Source organism: Clarias gariepinus, chromosome 2 (genome assembly GCF_024256425.1).
Source record: "Clarias gariepinus isolate MV-2021 ecotype Netherlands chromosome 2, CGAR_prim_01v2, whole genome shotgun sequence".
NCBI lineage: Eukaryota > Metazoa > Chordata > Actinopteri > Siluriformes > Clariidae > Clarias > Clarias gariepinus.
In genome coordinates, this window is record NC_071101.1 from 46,367,894 (window position 1) to 46,385,747 (window position 17,854).

The 17,854-nt window shown below is 42.2% G+C and overlaps 1 protein-coding gene across 1 annotated transcript; it reads right to left on the minus strand.

Annotated features, from left to right (window-relative positions):
- Window positions 1-1,428: 1,428 nt before the first annotated feature.
- Window positions 1,429-6,488, minus strand: LOC128506393 (tripartite motif-containing protein 16-like). The gene is made up of 6 exons (XM_053476815.1): window positions 5,865-6,488; window positions 3,944-4,039; window positions 3,539-3,772; window positions 3,238-3,409; window positions 2,959-3,018; window positions 1,429-2,534 (listed from the first exon to the last, which is right to left on the minus strand). Exons 1-6 carry the CDS (start codon window positions 6,456-6,458, stop codon window positions 2,002-2,004), a joined length of 1,689 nt encoding a protein of 562 aa, XP_053332790.1. The 5' UTR covers window positions 6,459-6,488; the 3' UTR covers window positions 1,429-2,001.
- Between the last annotated feature and the right edge of the window lie 11,366 nt (window positions 6,489-17,854).

A 17,854-nucleotide genomic window follows, 5' to 3' on the forward strand; every position in this document is an offset into this window, starting at 1 on the left:
TGTATATGGTTGGAATGACAATAAAAGCCTACTTGACTTGACTTGACCACTTGACCACTTTATGCAGCTTTAGGATTGTATTACGCCTGCGGTCCTTGACCACAATGACAAAACCTCTCACTGATCGCCATTTACACAGATAATTGGCAGAGGATTACACACCAGAGCATTGGGCAGTTGAGCGTTGCGCAAGTGTGATGGCACTCACAGTGTCTAGTAGCACGTGGAGCACAGCTTCATCATTATTTTTTATCCAGTGTGTGGGTGCCTGTGATGGTTCTTTAGTGCACTTGTAGCTAGCTAAAAAGCCCATGGTGGAAGCCGTTTTCAGGTGCTGTGCATTTCTGTTTGGATCAAGGAGGGAAACCTTTCTAACCATGTAGTGCTGAAGGCGTGAAAGCTAAGCTGCCATCGCCTGCAGACCCTGTGAGGAATGCTTCATGACATCATAATCATTGCTACAGTATGATTGTGCTGCTAATGTCTGCTAATGCTGATGTCATAGTGTTCTTCTAAGGATGATGATGTTTTTTTTTTCAAGCATCTGGGGTTTTTGGGGGTGTTAACATTTTTAAAAAGTCATGAAAATCAGCAGACAGAATCTGCAAAAATTGGCTCATTGCTGAGTGACATCATATTGAGTGACATCATTCTGTGATGCACTCTGTGAGAATTAAAGTGAAATTATTTTACACCTGTATGCTAACACATCAATGAACAGTGTAACATTTAACCTGGACATTTCTCTTCCATTCCACAAGAGGATGCCACATTTTAAGTCGCTTCATTTCCTCCATTTATTTCCTTATCTTATAATATGCACATGGACTATTCAGTAATTGTGAACTCTTCCAGTATGATCGTAAATTTCCTTGGTACTGAATCATGTTTATTTCAGGACAGATTTCTTTCTTCTCCCTATATTTAGATTCAATTAAGTGTGTTTACAATGTTAAAATGACATAAAGCTAAAATGACACGTGTCAGTGTGGGTTTCCACCTGGTTCACCAGGGTTTTCATACTTCTCAAAGACACATATAAAGACCGATTAAGATGACTCATTACAGCTTTCATGCAATGCCTTTTATGTCAAACATATTAATCCACCAACTTTGTTTCTATCTAATCTGTTAAATATTTTTTGTAGTTTTTTTTATCCATCCATAATAATGTCATTATACATAAAAAAGAATTTGTTCTATATTTTGTAATTACATGATAATGATACATATTGTGAGGTAAAAACATCATGAGGCTCTTCCAAGAAAAAAGAATTGTGATGAAGTGGTGTGATGTCACCCAACAGAAAGTGGATTAGTTTCCACTAACAGCACATCAAGTGTTAAGGGTCTCATTAAGAAAACTCACATTATATAAAATCGAGTAAATTTCATGTGAGGAAACGATTCACTAATTATGTCTTTTATTAGCAGTAAACAATTCAAAATACAGACTCCAAGATTATCGTGACTGAGGATCTGACAAATCACAAGCCAAACACTTTTACCAGCTAAAAATCATGTTAGGACAACAATAAAATACAGTGGAGTAGAAACAAAAGTTATCATAGTTTAATAATTTATTTAGCAATTTAAAAATGAGTGTGCTGATCTTTTGAAACAGTAAGACTGCAACTAAATTAGTAAATAGACAGGACAATGGTTTCTTTGTTTAAATGTTTTCCCAGCTCAGCACTGAGCAACTTAATACGTTCCTTTGCCCCTCGTTTTTTTCTAAAACAAGAAGAAATTTTTGTGTCCAGGAAATCCATGTGAGAATTTAGTGGTATTAATTAATCAGCATCTAGGGAGGAGAATGTTTAGATGTTTTTTATTTAAGCATGAGTTTTTAATGTAACACATCCAAGATGGTTTAATTTGCACAATACAGTGTTAAAGAAAAGTTAAAGAAACCTTAAACACATGAAGTAAAGATTGTGGGCTAGTGAAACAGATGACTTAGAAACAATGTGACAATGTGTAGGAATGTTACACAAAACACTATAGACTATCATACAAGCTCACAATGGAGTTGGAACTATAGTGGAGCCAGAACCCAGCGTACAGAGGCTGAGTGAATGTGGTGTGGACTCTGTGGAGGAGCTTCATCGTGTCAGAGACGCTGTAGAAGGACAGAGTTCCTGCACTGTGATCCACATACACTCCTATTCTGGAGGATGATGGAGCTCTGAGATCAGTCCTAATGTTGTTGTGACAGAAATAGAGAGAAGAAGAACGACACCGCAGACTCCAGGACTGATTGTTTTGTCCAAATCCACATATCTTACCTCGTCCTTTCCTGCTGATATTTTTATATGAGACTGATATGGAAACACTGTAACCCCTCCACTCCACCTCCCAGTAACAGCGTCCACAAACACTCTCCTTACACAACACCTGAGAGCAGTAATAAAATCTCTCTGGATGATCAGAGTACTGCTGCTCTCTCTCAGTGAAACACACTACTCTTTCTTTCTCAGACAGAATGAGGTAACGATGTGCCGTGTTGGGATCCAGAGTCAGATAACAGAAATCTAAAATGAAAAAGAAAAACAAACTAAACAATGTAAACATTAGTCAGAGATGAGGTGGCTATAGAGTTAAAATTGAAATAAAATGTAATAAATTATGTGTACGTTATAGCACAAAAAAAAAACAAAAAAACATTTTTTGCATATCCCAGGTAGGAAGCTAGGTAGGTAGGGGCAAGCAGAATACAGCGCCTCTGAACTTCTGATTAGTAACCCAGTTACCCACAGCTTTAACTGTTTGAGCCACCACTATCCACTATATATATATATATATATATATATATATATATATATATATATATATATATATATAATTTCATTTAAATATAGTTTTTATTTGACTGAAGTTAAGAAATGAAAATTTTTTAATAAATAGTACATATAAACAATAAGCAATCACTGTGTGTGTGTGTGTGTGTGTGGATACATTTCAGAAAATCTTCTCTGCTCTGTGGCCCTGGTGGGGAAAAGATCTGAACTGCTGCACCTGTGGAGAGAAAATGGAAATGAAGACAAAAAGCATCATCAGGTTGTAAAAGATGGAAACAGTTTAAAGTGATACAGTCAGTTTATTCATTTTAAATCAGTATTTTAGTTCAAACTGTCTGCAGGAAGGTCAGCAGGAGCATTGCTAAGAAATAAGACTTGACAGAGCGAGTAAAGACGTCCATCATTGTGTTTCTCCAGCAGGAACAGCTCCTCTTACCATGTGGAGGGATTTTGTTGAATTCCGCCTCACAGAATTCCTCGAGTCTCTTCTTCAGATCTGAGAGAGAATCCCTCACTCCATCAAATGAGAGATGTTGAGGGACACTGATGCTGGAGGTCTGAAAGCCTGGTCTTTCAAATGTGGGAGACTGACGCTCAGAAGCTAAAGTCTACAGAAAGCAGATTAAATAGAAAACACACTTGTGACATCAGAGGACATTCACTGTTCCATTAACAGGAGGTGTTTTAGAGAGTGTGTGAGGAACAGCTGTGTGTGTAGATCAGACAGTGAGTGTTACCTGGATAAACTGGATGTGATCGTGTGTGTGTGAAAGCTGCTCCAGCTCAGTGAGTCTCCTCTGAAGATCAGCAATCTCCTGCTCCAGTTGCTCCAGGAGTCGTTCAGCTCGACTCAGTTCAGTCTTCTCCTGAGCTCTGATCAGCTCCGTCACCTCCGAGCGCTTTTTCTCCATGGAGCTGATCAGCTCAGTAAAGATCCTCTCACTGTCCTCCACTGCTGTCTGTGCTTTTAACTGTTAGGACACACACACACACACACACACACACACACACACACACACACGCACACACACAGGATTTAAAGCTCATCTATCATTCCCTCTCTTACTGCGACTCTAAATGACTCCATGTTGTCCATGTTGTGTGTGTTTCTAGGAGCAGCTCTGTCTCTGCTCACTGCTCACCTTTATAGTGTTCACAGCCTGTTTCAGCTTCTGCACCTTCTTCTGTTTCTCCTGGATTCTCTGCTGGGATTTCATCTGCTTCTCCTTTAACTCACTCTGAGGACAGAACAGTTACATTCAGATTTTTATAAAGTACTTACATAGTAAGATAATTCATTACATACAAACATTCATATTTCTCAGAGCTTGCTCAACCCAATTTGAGAATGACAAGAGTGGAGTGAAGCACACATTATATCTGCTTTGTTTATGTTTATTCTCTCTCTCTCTCTCTCTCTCTGTGTGTGTTTGAATTTGAAATTGATGTTTAAATCATATAATTCACTAGAGTACATGCAGTGATGGTGACCGTGAAACATACGCCTATCAGAATGTAGAGGAATGTTTATATCATGTGACATATTCAGATGTGAGTGACAGGTGAAGCAGTCAGATTTGGATATAGATGCCATGGGCAGCCACACAGAACAGCATGTTGGTGAAGTCATTTAATGGCATTGTACATTCATTAAAACATGCCTATGAGTGTGTAATAAAATTTCCCGTAAACATACCTGGTGTATACAGGTGCATCTCAGTAAATTCGAATATCATTAAAAAATTGAGCTCATATATTATACAGACTGATTACACACAGACTGATATACAGTACAGTATGTGTTTATTTCTTTTAATTTTGATGATTATGGTTTCTCAGAAAATTAGAATATTGTGAAAAAGTTCAATATTGAAGACTCATGGTGTCACACTCTAATCAGATAATTAACTTAAAACACCCGCAAAGTTTTCCTAAGCCTTTAAATGGTCTCTTAGTCTGGTTCAGTAGGCTGACTGTTCACAGAGTGCTGTATCCAAGTACATTAATGCAAATATAAATAAAAGAAAAAAAAAGAAAAAAGGTGCACAAGCAACAGGGGATCATTTCATTTGAAAATCAAGGTTCCAGAATCTGGAGGAAGAGAGGAGAGGGACAGAATCCAAGTTGCTTGAGGTCCAGTATAAACTTTGCACAGTCAGTGGTGGTTTGGGGAGCGATGTCATCTGCTGGTGTCGGTCCACTATCAGGTCCAAGGTCAGCACAGCGTCTACCAGGAAGCTTTAGAGCACTTCATGCTTCCCTCTGCTGACCAGCTTTATGGAGATGCTGATTAAATTTTCCAGCAGGACTTGGCACACTGCCAAAAGTACTAATACCTGGTTTAAGGACCATGGTATACCTGTGTTTGATTGGCCAGGAAAGTCCCCCAACCTAAAGCCCACAGAAAATTCATGAAGTATTGTGAAAAGAAGATGTGAGACACCAGACCCAACAACGCAGAAGAACTAAAAAATGCTTTCAGAGCAACCTGGGCTTCCCTACAGTAACACCTCAGCAGTGCCACAGACTGATCACATTCATGCCACTCCTCATTGCTGCAGTAATTCATGCAAAGGGAGCCCTGACCAGGTACTGAGTACTGTACATGTTTATACTTTTGAGTACTTAAACATTTCTGTGTTTAAAATCTTTTCTTTTTTTTATTGATCTTAAGTAATATTCTAATTTTCTGAAATACTGGATTTTGGGTTTTCATTAGCTGTAAGACATAGTTTAATTTACAGACTACTTGCAATCATATCAGTCTGTGTGTAATCAATCTAAATAATATACGAGTTTCACTTTAAAAACTGAATTACTGAAACTAATCACCTTTTTCCTGATATTCTAATTTACTGAGACGCAACTGTGTATGTGTGTATATTCATGTATATCTCAAACATTATCTAGCCAAACAGTCACACACTCTAATATTTCATACCTTATACATTAATTATTAATAGAAATATCACTTTTATGAGTAACTAACACAACACGGTGCACATGTTACTAGTTATAAACTATAATTAAGAACCTCATCCTGGAAATCTTTCTCATTCTCACCTGTTTCTCAGCTCTTTCTGCTGCGGCTGTGACGGTGTCGTGTCCTTTGTGATTATCCATCGTACACAAATAACAGATGCAGGTTTGATCAGTTCGGCAGTAGATCTTCATCAGTTCGTTATGTTCAGAGCAGATCTTCTCTTGGAGTTTTGCTGAAGCTTCAGTTAATGTGTGTTGTTTCCAGGAAGAAACTTCATAATGAGGTTTCAGATGAGTTTCACAAAATGAAGCTAAACACGTCAGACAGGACTTGACGGCTTTGTATTTTCTCCCGGTGCAAAAATCACACTCCACATCTCCAGGTCCAGCATAACAGTGAGCAGGAGAAGCAGCTTGGACTTCAGTCTTCTTCTTCAGTTTCTCCACCACTTCAGCCAGCATGTTGTTTCTTTGTAGAACAGGCCTTGGAGTGAAAGTGTCTCTGCACTGAGGACAGCTGTAGACGCCCTTCTGATCCTCCTGATCCCAGCAGTCATGGATACACACCTTACAGAAACTGTGACCACAGGGGATAGTCACCGGATCCTTTAGGAGATCGAGACACACTGGACAGATGAACTGGTCCTGATCTACCGAAATACTGGCCTCAGCCATTTTCCTGCACTTACACACTAAGAGAGAGAGACACCGTCTTGAGTTTCAATTTTTTTTTACAAGAACTTCCTGATTCTGTGTGTGTGTAAGAGAGAGTGTGAGAGGAGGAGCTAAAAATGAGGGCGGTCATGAATACACCTCTGTTAACCATTTCATCTCCCTTTAGTCCATGAATATGTGGAGATGTAAATTATTCCTGTCTAAAAAACACCTGAAGTGATCATTTGGCCTTGTTAATGAGTACATTATACATAGTTTATTGATATGTTTATATATTTATTTATTTACTCACACATTTGTCTATTTTTCACTATTTTTCCTCACTCAGTGTGGATGCTTTCATGGTGTGTGTAGTGAAACCCATAAAATACTGTATAGTACACAACAGGCTTTGGTCAAATCTATTTAATAATAAAACAAAAAAGCCCAAATAAGTAATAGTTTTTATAAAAAAAATATATATATATATTTTAAAAACACTTTTTTTTTTTAGCTTTATTAACTTTAGTAAAAGCAGCTAAAGTATTATTAATTCAGTTAAGAGTGTAAATAGTAATTAATAACTTATTCTAATGATTGTAGGTAAACACACAGGGATAGATTGAGTCAGTACTTTATCAGTACTGTGTTTAATGTGACATATCACTCCAAAGTTCTCCAAAGTTTACTGTACTTCACTTTACTTAAGAATTTAGGATTTTCACATTGAATTTAATAACATTAATAACTGTAATACACATTACAGCACATACTTACACTTACAGTCACGGTACATGGAGCTTAGCTTCACCGTCCTCATTTAAAGCTCCACACACTTACTCTGTTACATTACGTATAAATACAGAAAAAGAAAGTTCATCCAGAGTAAAGAAAACGTCTCGGGTTACTTTGCTGTAACCCTGTTCCCTGAAAAGGCGGGAACGAGATGCTGCGTGAAAACGCTATGGGAACATCTTGTCATGTTGCCGGTTGTGAAGCATGTGTGTACCAAACACGCCAAATGTTTGGCTTATATAACCTCGGTCAGGTGACGTCATCTGATAGGACGCACCTGCAGGTTATAAATAGGAGTGAAACGGAAACATTCCTCAGATTGATTTGTCTGAACGGACGTCCGGTCACATAGGCAGTGCGGCATTGGGACGTAGCATCTCGTTCCCGCCTTTTCAGGGAACAGGGTTACAGCAAAGTAACCCGAGACGTTCCCTTTCAAAGGCTACACTCGATGCTGCGTGAAAACGCTATGAGAACGAGAGTACCAACGCCGCCGCACTGCAAGTGTCTGGACTCCAAGGTTGTATAGCGTGTGCGCACAAGGCCGAGAAGGTCTCAGAACTATGTCTGGGTAGCTGACTCGAGGACCCGTGGGCCCGGAGTAGCATGAACATCCAAACTATAAATGTAATAAATGTGTGCAGAGAGGACAACCCTCCGTGTCACACACTTGCTGCAGGGGAATACCTCTTGCTAGTGCAATAAATGAGGCAATCCCCCTGGATGAATAAGCCCTGATTCCTAGAGGCGAAGTGAGCCCAGGCGCCTCATAGGAGAGGGCAATAGCCCTGTGTAGTGCGGGCCACCCCCCGTTGCGGCCCCAGACCATGTAAAAGCTGCTCTGACTTACGCCACTAGCTGATGCGGTGGACGTAAATCTGAAGAGCACGTACTGGACACAGTAAGTGAAGTCTCTTCTGCTCCGAAGCTGTAAAGGCGGAGGACAGAAGGCTTCAAAACAATAGGATGCATGTTGGCAAATGTGTGTGGAGAGGACCAACCCTCTGCGTCACATACTTGCTGCAAGGGAATACCTTTTGCTAGTGCAATTGATGAGGCGATTCCCCTGGTTGAATGAGCCCAGATTCCTAGAGGCGAAGTGAGCCCACGCGCCTCATAGGAGAGGGCAATAGCTTCTCTCACGCAGCTTGTGGCCCCGAAACATGTAAAAGCTGCTCTAACTTACCCCACTGGCTGATGCAGTGGACGTAAATCTGAAGAACAAGTACTGGACACAGTGAGTGAAGTCTCTCCTGCTCCGAAGCTGTAAAGGCGGAAGACAGAAGGCTTCAAAAACAATAGGGATGTCCGATCCTCTTAGAGGGGTAACACCATTTAGAAAAACCATCTTAAGGGTCAGAAACCTGAGGCGCTGACTCTAGTGGTTCAACAAGGGGGCACAAGCCAGAGGACAAATTTTTTCTGCAGAAACTCCAGCACTGAAACAATTCGGCAGTGGACTGGGTCTACCTGCTTCGTCATGCACCAACTTTCAAATACATTCTATTTGAGGGGAGGCAGTCCTAGTACCTAGAATAGTCTTAATTACGCTGGCTGGAAGACCAGCTTGACTTAGTTGGTCCCGTTCAGGGACCGCCAGGGCGTCCAGATGCAGGGGCTGGAAGAGTCAGAGAGTAGTAAAGGGGACATTTGCTGATCTTGCGAGGCAAAGAGGTCCACCTCCGCTACATGAAATTTTTCCAGAATGTAAATCGCCCTGAGGGACAAGAATCTGGTGCGCTAGCTATTTAGCGGCGCGAGCACAGTCCGCCCTGGCGATTAATATACAGTGGTGTGAAAAACTATTTGCCCCCTTCCTGATTTCTTATTCTTCTGCATGTTTGTCACACTTAAATGTTTCTGCTCATCAAAAACCGTTAACTATTAGTCAAAGATAACATAACATACTCAAAATCTACATGGCCCTGTGTGAAAAAGTGATTGCCCCCCTTGTTAAAAAATAACTTAACTGTGATTTATCACACCTGAGTTCAATTTCTGTAGTCACCCCCAGGCCTGATTACTGCCACACCTGTTTCAATCAAGAAATCACTTAAATAAGAGCGACCTGACACAGAGAAGTAGACCAAAAGCACCTCAAAAGCTAGACATCATGCCAAGATCCAAAGAAATTCAGGAACAAATGAGAACGAAAGTAATTGAGATCTATCAGTCTGGTAAAGGTTATAAAGCCATTTCTAAAGCTTTGGGACTCCAGCGAACCACAGTGAGAGCCATTATCCACAAATGGCAAAAACATGGAACAGTGGTGAACCTTCCCAGGAGTGGCCGGCCGACCAAAATTACCCCAAGAGCGCAGAGACAACTCATCCGAGAGACCACAAAAGGCCCCAGGACAACATCTAAAGAACTGCAGGCCTCACTTGCCTCAATTAAGGTCAGTGTTCATGACTCCACCATAAGAAAGAGACTGGGCAAAAACGGCCTGCATGGAAGATTTCCAAGGCGCAAACCACTTTTAAGCAAAAAGAACATTAAGGCTCATCTCAATTTTGCTAAAAAAACATCTCAATGATTTCCAAGACTTTTGGGAAAATACCTTGTGGAGCGACGAGACAAAAGTTAAACTTTTTGGAAGGTGCGTGTCCCGTTACATCTGGCGTAAAAGTAACACAGCATTTCAGAAAAAGAACATCATACCAACAGTAAAATATGGTGGTGGTAGTGTGATGGTCTGGGGTTGTTTTGCTGCTTTAGGACCTGGAAGGCTTGCTGTGATAGATGGAACCATGAATTCTACTGTCTACCAAAAAATCCTGAAGGAGAATGTCCGGCCATCTGTTCATCAATTCAAGCTGAAGCGATCTTGGGTGCTGCAGCAGGACAATGACCCAAAACACACCAGCTAATCCACCTCTGAATGGCTGAAGAAAAACAAAATGAAGACTTTGAAGTGGCCTAGTCAAAGTCCTGACCTGAATCCTATTGAGATGTTGTGGCATGACCTTAAAAAGGCGGTTCATGCTAGAAAACCCTCGAATAAAGCTGAATTACAACAATTCTGCAAAGATGAGTGGGCCAAAATTCCTCCAGAGCGCTGTAAAAGACTCGTTGCAAGTGATCGCAAACGCTTGATTGCAGTTATTGCTGCTAAGGGTGGCCCAACCAGTTATTAGGTTCAGGGGGCAATTACTTTTTCACACAGGGCCATGTAGGTTTGGATTTTTTTTCTCCCTAAATAATAAAAACCATCATTTAAAAACTGCATTTTGTGTTTACTTGTGTTATCTTTGACTAATAGTTAAATGTGTTTGATGATCAGAAACATTTTGTGTGACAAACATGCAAAAGAATAAGAAATCAGGAAGGGGGCAAATAGTTTTTTACACCACTGTATGAGACTGCCATAGTGTTTTCCACCCGTACTAGGACATGGTAGTCTCAACTGCTGGAGGAAGTGCTTTAACGAACTTAGAGTGGGACCCAGAGTCAGAAACCGGGGTCTGAACCACATAGGAAGGGTACAAAGGACCTGGCGCGTAGCCCTTATTGGGGATTGGCCCTAGAGTAAAATCCCCTGGTTCTTAGCCACAACTGAAATGCTCTCATGTGCAGAAGGTCCAAAGGTGTCACCGTGAATACAGCTGCCATGAGAGCTAAGATCTCTGAAAGTAATGGTCACTTTGTGGTCTAGCTTGATTTCCTTGAGGGTGTTGATAATGGATTCGACCCGAGCGGGAGACAGCTGTGCCCGCTTACGCTCAAATTCCATGTGACACCCAAAAATGTTGTCCTCTAAACAGGAAAGAGCATGCTTTCATGGCATTGGATCTCCATCCTAGGAAACAAAGATTACCTAGAACGACATGCTGATGTCGAAGCGCTAGCTACTGAGACTGGGCCAGCCAGTCATGTAATTCAATACGGATGCTCTGGAGTCGTAAGAGCCAGAACTACATCCATGTATTTTGTGTATGTGCGGGTGAAAAAGCTAGACCAAATGGAAGGACCCGATACTGGTAAGCTTCGCCCCCGAAAGCGAACCTCAGGAACCTCCTGTGTTGTGGCAATATTTCCATTGATTTATTTTTAGATAGTGGTAAAGCCCGCAAAATCAAAAAAATTTGATGCAGCCCACCGTTCCTCTTGCACTTTCCGGTTTCATGGAAGTGGAGACCACGCCATTGAAACGCGGAGGGTGATGTGAGAACTGAATCCTGTAGTTTCTCTGTACAGTGCTTAGTACCCAAGGAGATATACTTGGCAGTAGCTTACACGCTGCCAGTTTTTCAGAAAGGGGCAAAGCTCAGCGGCTTGGTTAAACGGGGGGGATGTTAGATGTTCGGCATCCTGAAACATGGCAGGAAAAAACCCGAAGAACTAACATTTTATTGGAGACTAGAGTTGCCCGAAACACCAGTGGTGGCGGAGCAAGAACACCAACCTCCTGGGGGTGCCAGGGAGAACACCTCATTCTTTAACAGGAATTCTGCGTGCCTCTCCCCATTGGGGGGCCACCCCCATGGTCCTGGGCACATGAACCTCAGGGCTTCTTTGTGAAGACAATATGCCAGTCTGACCTCTTTTAAGGTGGATTGCGTGACGCACCCCATCTTGCAAGGGGGTGCCCAGCTCAAAAATACTCTCCTTGCGTATTTCACGCCTCGCAACAGTCAGACCCGGTCGAGACTGGGTGGCCGACAGTCCCGACTCTTGAACAAGGCGGGGAAGGAATTTCCCGAGGGCTTGTTATATAACTTCGCCTCATGAACCTAGTGGCGACCGAGTTAACGACATCGCCAAGTAGGCCGGGAGGTGAGATGGGGCATCAAGGAGGAATACATGATCCTTCTCCTTGATGCCCCTGAGATTCAACCACAAGTGGCTCTCCGCGGAGACCATAGCAGCCATAAAACGGCCGATAGCACAAGCCGCCTGCTTTGTTGCACGAAGAGACCGTAAGTCCAATACGCCTCACCTTGCAGAGCCCCGCCAGTACTCAAGTCTCTCAGCAGGTCAGCCTGGTAGGCATGCAAAACCGCCATGGTGTGCAATGACGCACCAACCTGACCTGCTGCCTGAAAAGCTTTTCTCTCCAGGGAAGATAAAAGTCTACACAGCTTGAAAGCTAGTAATAGTATTTCAGGAAGAATGATGTCCCAGAAGAGAGATAGCCTGGATGCGTCTCTTCTATCTGGGTGTCATCATATAACTCTGCGCTTCTACCTCAACTATATTTAAATAAATAAATAAGTTGATATCAGGAAAACACGGGATGAATACAGCTTACTCCATGAAAGGGTTAACTCATATGGAGATTGCTAAGAAAAGGGGAGAGAGCGTCGTTGAGGCTCCGCCCCCGGCCACCTGACAGAACCTGCCGTCTATGTTTTTATTTAATTTATTTTTTAATGCTTAGAGGCTATTACCATCTCCGCGGAAGCAAGAGAGGATGTTTATCCTTGCCCATTCACAAGAAGCGCAGCGTGCGCTTGCGAGCGGACAGAGGGATTTCCCGATCCGATGAGAACGTGAAAGGAGTTTTAAATCCGTCTCTCACAGCTCTGCCGGATGCACAAATTTAAGCCCCAGGAAAGCGCGGCGGCTCGAGGCTTCTTAAGAAATGCGAGGCGCGCGCGTAGCACTTAATCGAAGCAGTAAAGTGTAGAGATCGCCCTCCGATATGGATTATACACACGGAGGGACATCTCGTTTAAACTCTGCCATTATCGGTGAGTTAAACACTTATTTTTGCTGGTTAGACACACACGCTCACAACTAGGTGAAGACAAGAATCTGAGGAATGTTTCCGGTTCACTCCTATTTATAACCTGCAGGTGCGTCCTATCAGATGACGTCACCTGACCGAGGTTATAAAAGCCAAAAATTTGGCGTGTTTGGTACACACATGCTTCACAACCGGCAACATGACAAGATGTTCCCATAGCGTTTTCACGCAGCATCGAGTGTAGCCTTTGAAAGGAAACTGATCTCTCTCTCTCTCTCTCTCTTAGGAACATGGTGGAGGTGAGTATTTCAGTAGATCAGGACCAGTTCATCTGTCCAGTCTGTCTGGATCTCCTGTGGTCAAGCACAGTTACAGTTACACTATCCTATCACAATACAGTGAAGGTGAGTGAACCCGGAGTGAAACAATTCTTCCTGAATGTCCTGTATGACTGTAGTGTTTATCAGCATTAAACCTCACAAGGCTTTTACCCTCACAGCATTAACAGCACACACAAACATGTCTGTAACTTTTTATTCATAAAACATACCTTATGTTTATAATAAAAGATGGACTATTACAGTTTTTACGGACGCTAGGACACATTTCTCAATACTTAGGTCACTTTTGCAAAACTCTTCACACAATTCTCCTAACTGACTTTCAGCATGGCAAAGCAGTTCATTTTACATTCAAAATGCACTACAACTAGCAAAACACTTTATTCAGGTCTCAAATAAACTCATTCTTCCCGAACACTAGCAAAGGTCGACAGTTGACAAACACACTTTGTCACCCACAAAACAATGACCTAAAAAACACTAACAACATGTAGCATTACACAGTGTTTTCTTGTGTAAAATAAGGACACATCTCTGTTATAATTGCAATATATGTTACTGGAATAAATCAGACATTATGCAGAATTCGTCAATATTTTACGTTGTTTATTTATTATTATTTTATTTTTTTTGCACTAAGTAATCCCAAAATTCTTTCCTTTATCCCCTGTGTGAGGTAACCGTTGAGTCCTAAGCAGAAATGCAAAAACAATTACACAAATGTTTTTTTTTACTTCTGAAATGTGCAACTGAGTCAAATGCCCCATGCCCCAACAGGAAGAAGTTACCTGTTGGTTTGCCGGAAAACTCTAACAACATATGCCACTGTAGAGCGTTGCAGATTTGGCTGCACTCTCTGACCAGCCTCTCTTATTGAGAGACCATGATTTACTACATGATCAATTACAGTAGCTCTGATCTCATCTGAGACGACACCTCTTGATCTTCCTCTTATTCTTCTTCCACCACGCATACGTATTCCTCGCCCCCTTTCAGCCACTCTTCTTCCTCTTTCAGCAACTTCTCTATTTCTGGCTGGGTCCATGTTTACATCACAATCCAAACCTATTCAGCAGTTGTCTCCGTTTGTAATGAAATTGAAAGAGTAACACCTGTGTAGATGTTCATCTACAATGAGAATTAGCTGTGGCTGGTTTACAGGTAACTGCATTTTTAGATTTAAAATATGTTTCAATAAAATATTGCCGTTGAATTTTGCTGTCTTATTCAGTTTTGCATTATGTTATTGTTTTGAACATAAGTTTAACAGTTTTGAAAACAGTATGTAAGCATGTGCAAAATGTCCTGTACGTACAAAGATTTTTGGCAGTTGTTGTGTCCTTTTTTTTGCTGGCAAATGTTTTTGGAATCATATGAGGTCTGTTGGTCTTGTCGCTCCACTTGTACAGAAATGTACAAATGATGTCATTGAGTTGTTCAAGGCGTCTACAATTTTTTTAAATAAGTGGTCCAACACAGTGTGCAAGTTCAACTAGCACAATGCCTTCAAAAAGATTATGTGCCACATCAAGAGGGTAAGCCATATGTAACAGAAAAAGTTTTTAAGGCCCTTTGTGAACACTTTTTTTTTTACTCCAAAGCAGCTCTCCCCTCTTTCTTTAGCCATTTCAACATGTGCTTGGTAAGACTCTTTTGATCGGAAAGGAAATTCCCCTGCTATAACCTCCTTTGTCTGAATTTTTGCACGTCGAGCTGTACAAACCCAGATAGCAAAACAACATTGAATCATCATTGAATCAACATTAAAGCATCAACCAACTTGTCATTGAATCAATGTTGAAATTTAGCATTGATTTTTCATCAGGTTTGCACCTTGAAAAAATATTATTTCAATGATGAAAAATAGATCAAGATGGGCATAAAATCAATGTTTGTTTAAATTAAATTAAATCACTTATTTTACATTGAATCAACATTGAAGCAATTATAGTTTAGTCTTGCTTTATGTACAGCAAGATTCTATGACAGTAAATCATGTCTGTTTTGATTTATTTATTTAAATCAGAGACCATGTAGGGCTGAAAAGCTTTTTTTTTAACAAAAACTCAACATCCTTCAGTTTACATGTAAACGTATTTATTTATTTATGCTCCATACTGTCACATCTGTACCACCACAGTCCAGGGGAATAAGATCTGGGTCTCTGGACTACTGAGCCACAGCTTTGTCCCCCCCTAGTGTGTGAACGTTGGTATGTTTCCCCATCACTAATTATGTTCACCTGCGTCTTTCCCCTGTGTCTCTATTTAAGCCAGTCGAACCTGTAGAGTTATGTCCGTTCACTCTTATCACCATGTTTGTTTGTTGCTGGCTTCTAACCCGTTACGTGTACGTGTTTCCTCCTCAGGACTGAGCAGAGTCTGCAGGGTCGGGGTAAGGCCTGTAAAGACAGGCACGTTTTTCATCGAGGTCAAGGTTGAAACGCCAGACAAGCTTGGCAAGAAGCCCTTGTGATTGTTATTTCAGTTTTAGAACTTCTCTCCTGTGCTTGTGTATGTATCCGCCTGCAGACCCTGCCTGAGGAGGCTCAACGAGGTGCACATTTGTTTTTGTTGATTCTTTCAGTTTCGTTCTTGTGTGTTATTTTTTTGTTCGTTTATTTGAAAGACTTGACTTAAAAAAGTGATTCTAAAATAAAGAATAAAATAATATTCTTTTTCTAAAAGGAAGCTGAAAAGTTATACTTTCAAAATACCTGCGTTTGCGTCCTTTGAATACACAGCATCATGACAGATGAACGGTCCTTCATGGACGCAGCAGGAGTGCCCCTGCCAGATGACAACACCAGCCTACACAGCTACCTGCGCACTCAACAGCAGGAGCTTGGCAGCCTCCTGCGAGCTGTGCACGACCTGGCGTGCAGCGTGAACCAACTTGCGGCATCGAGACTACCCCTGGCTGTCCCGCAGGCATCTGGCGCACCTGTTCTCCCACGGCCCACCCCACCCAGAGGGTTGCAAACGTTTTCTGCTCGCTTGTGAACTATACCTCGCAGATTTCCCGAATATGACGGATGTCCAGAAAGTGAGCTTCGTGACACAACATCTCACCGGGAGAGATCTGGACTGGGCTACGGCCGTGTGGAGCACCGGGGGCGCCACCACCGCTAGGTATCGGCACTTCCTCGAGGCCCTTTGCGCAGTCTTCGACCATCCCGACCAGGGGAAAATGGGAGAACAGCAGCTGTTGAGGATCAAACAAGGGAACACACCAGTGGCCGAATATGCGGTGAAATTTCGAAGGCAGAGAAATGTGAATTCCATAAACGGGAGATCGCATTTCTCGGTTATCGCATAGGGCCACTGGGGGTCGAGATGAAGAAATCCAAGGTGGAGGCGGTAACTTAATGGCCGGAACCCAGGTCAGTAAAGGCGCTACAATGTTTTCTTGGGTTCGCTAATTTTTAATCGGCGGTTCATTAGGAACTTAAGTTCGATGGCAGCACCCCTCACCTCATTGCTTAAAGGTAAGCCTAAAAAAAACTGAAAGCGCTTTCCGCTGATACAGAGATCGCCTTCCAAAAACTCAAAACGGCATCCACCACCGCACCAATTTTATGGCTTCCCGACCCCGAGAAGCTGTTTGTCGTAGAAGTATACGCTTCCGAGGTGGGGATCGATTTTTTTCCCCTAAAACTGACACCTGCCGAACAAAACTATGATATCGGTAACTGGGAACTGCTCGCAGTTAAAGCGGCGTTAGAGAAGTGGAGACACTAGCTAGAGGGAGCCAAACATCCATTCGTAGTCCTAACCGATCACCGAAATTTAAATACATCCAGCAAGCAAAAAGATTAAACACTCGGCAAGCCTGATGGGCGCTGTTCTTTACACGTTTCCACTCCCACATCACGTATCAGCCAGGTTTAAAAAAATAAGTAGGCAGACGTGCTGTCACGTTACTATCCTGCTCCTACACCTACAGTAAATCACAAGCATATTCCGCCCGCACCACTCGTAGTTGCCCCGGTGATGTGGGATCTTGATGCAGAGATCACTCGGTTGGGGCGTCATAATCGCGCACCTCCCGGGTGTCCCCGCAATCGAACCTATGTCCCTGAGGCACTTAGTGACCGCGTCACAATTGAGGCGCATACCAATTTGTCCACAGGACACCCCGGCGTGACACGCACTTTCAAAATCATAGAACAAAAGTATTGGTGGCCTAGGATGAGGGAAACTGTAAAGGCAGTAGTTTTATCTTGTGCAGTTTGTGCTACTACCAAGAATCCTCGTAGCCTCCCGGCTGATAAACTAATGCCCCTACCGACACCACATCGGCCGTGGTCACACAGACTTCGTCACGGACCTGCCGGTGTCTAAAGGGTACACTACGGTTCTGGTCGTAGTAGATCGGTTCTCAAAGGAATGTCATTTCATCCCATTTGGCTCTCTCCAATCAGCTATTCAAGTAGCTGAAGCCCTCTTTGAATTTTTGTTTCGTTACTATTGCATACCCGAAGATATTGTTTCCGATCGCGGCCCTCAATTTATCGCCAAAGTCTGAAAAGCGTTCTTGCAGAAATTGAGGACCACTGTTAGCCTAACGTCGGGCTATCACCCCGAGTCGAA

Bases quoted from the DNA above. Each gene is read 5' to 3' on its own strand.
- LOC128506393 (XM_053476815.1), bottom strand. From the start codon at position 6,458: ATGGCTGAGGCCAGTATTTCGGTAGATCAGGACCAGTTCATCTGTCCA. The intron at 3,410-3,538 runs GTAACACTCACT...TGCTTTCTGTAG, and splicing joins ATCACATCCAGTTTATCCAG to ACTTTAGCTTCTGAGCGTCA. The intron at 2,535-2,958 runs GTATCCACACAC...TTTTCATTTTAG, and splicing joins CAGAGAAGATTTTCTGAAAT to ATTTCTGTTATCTGACTCTG.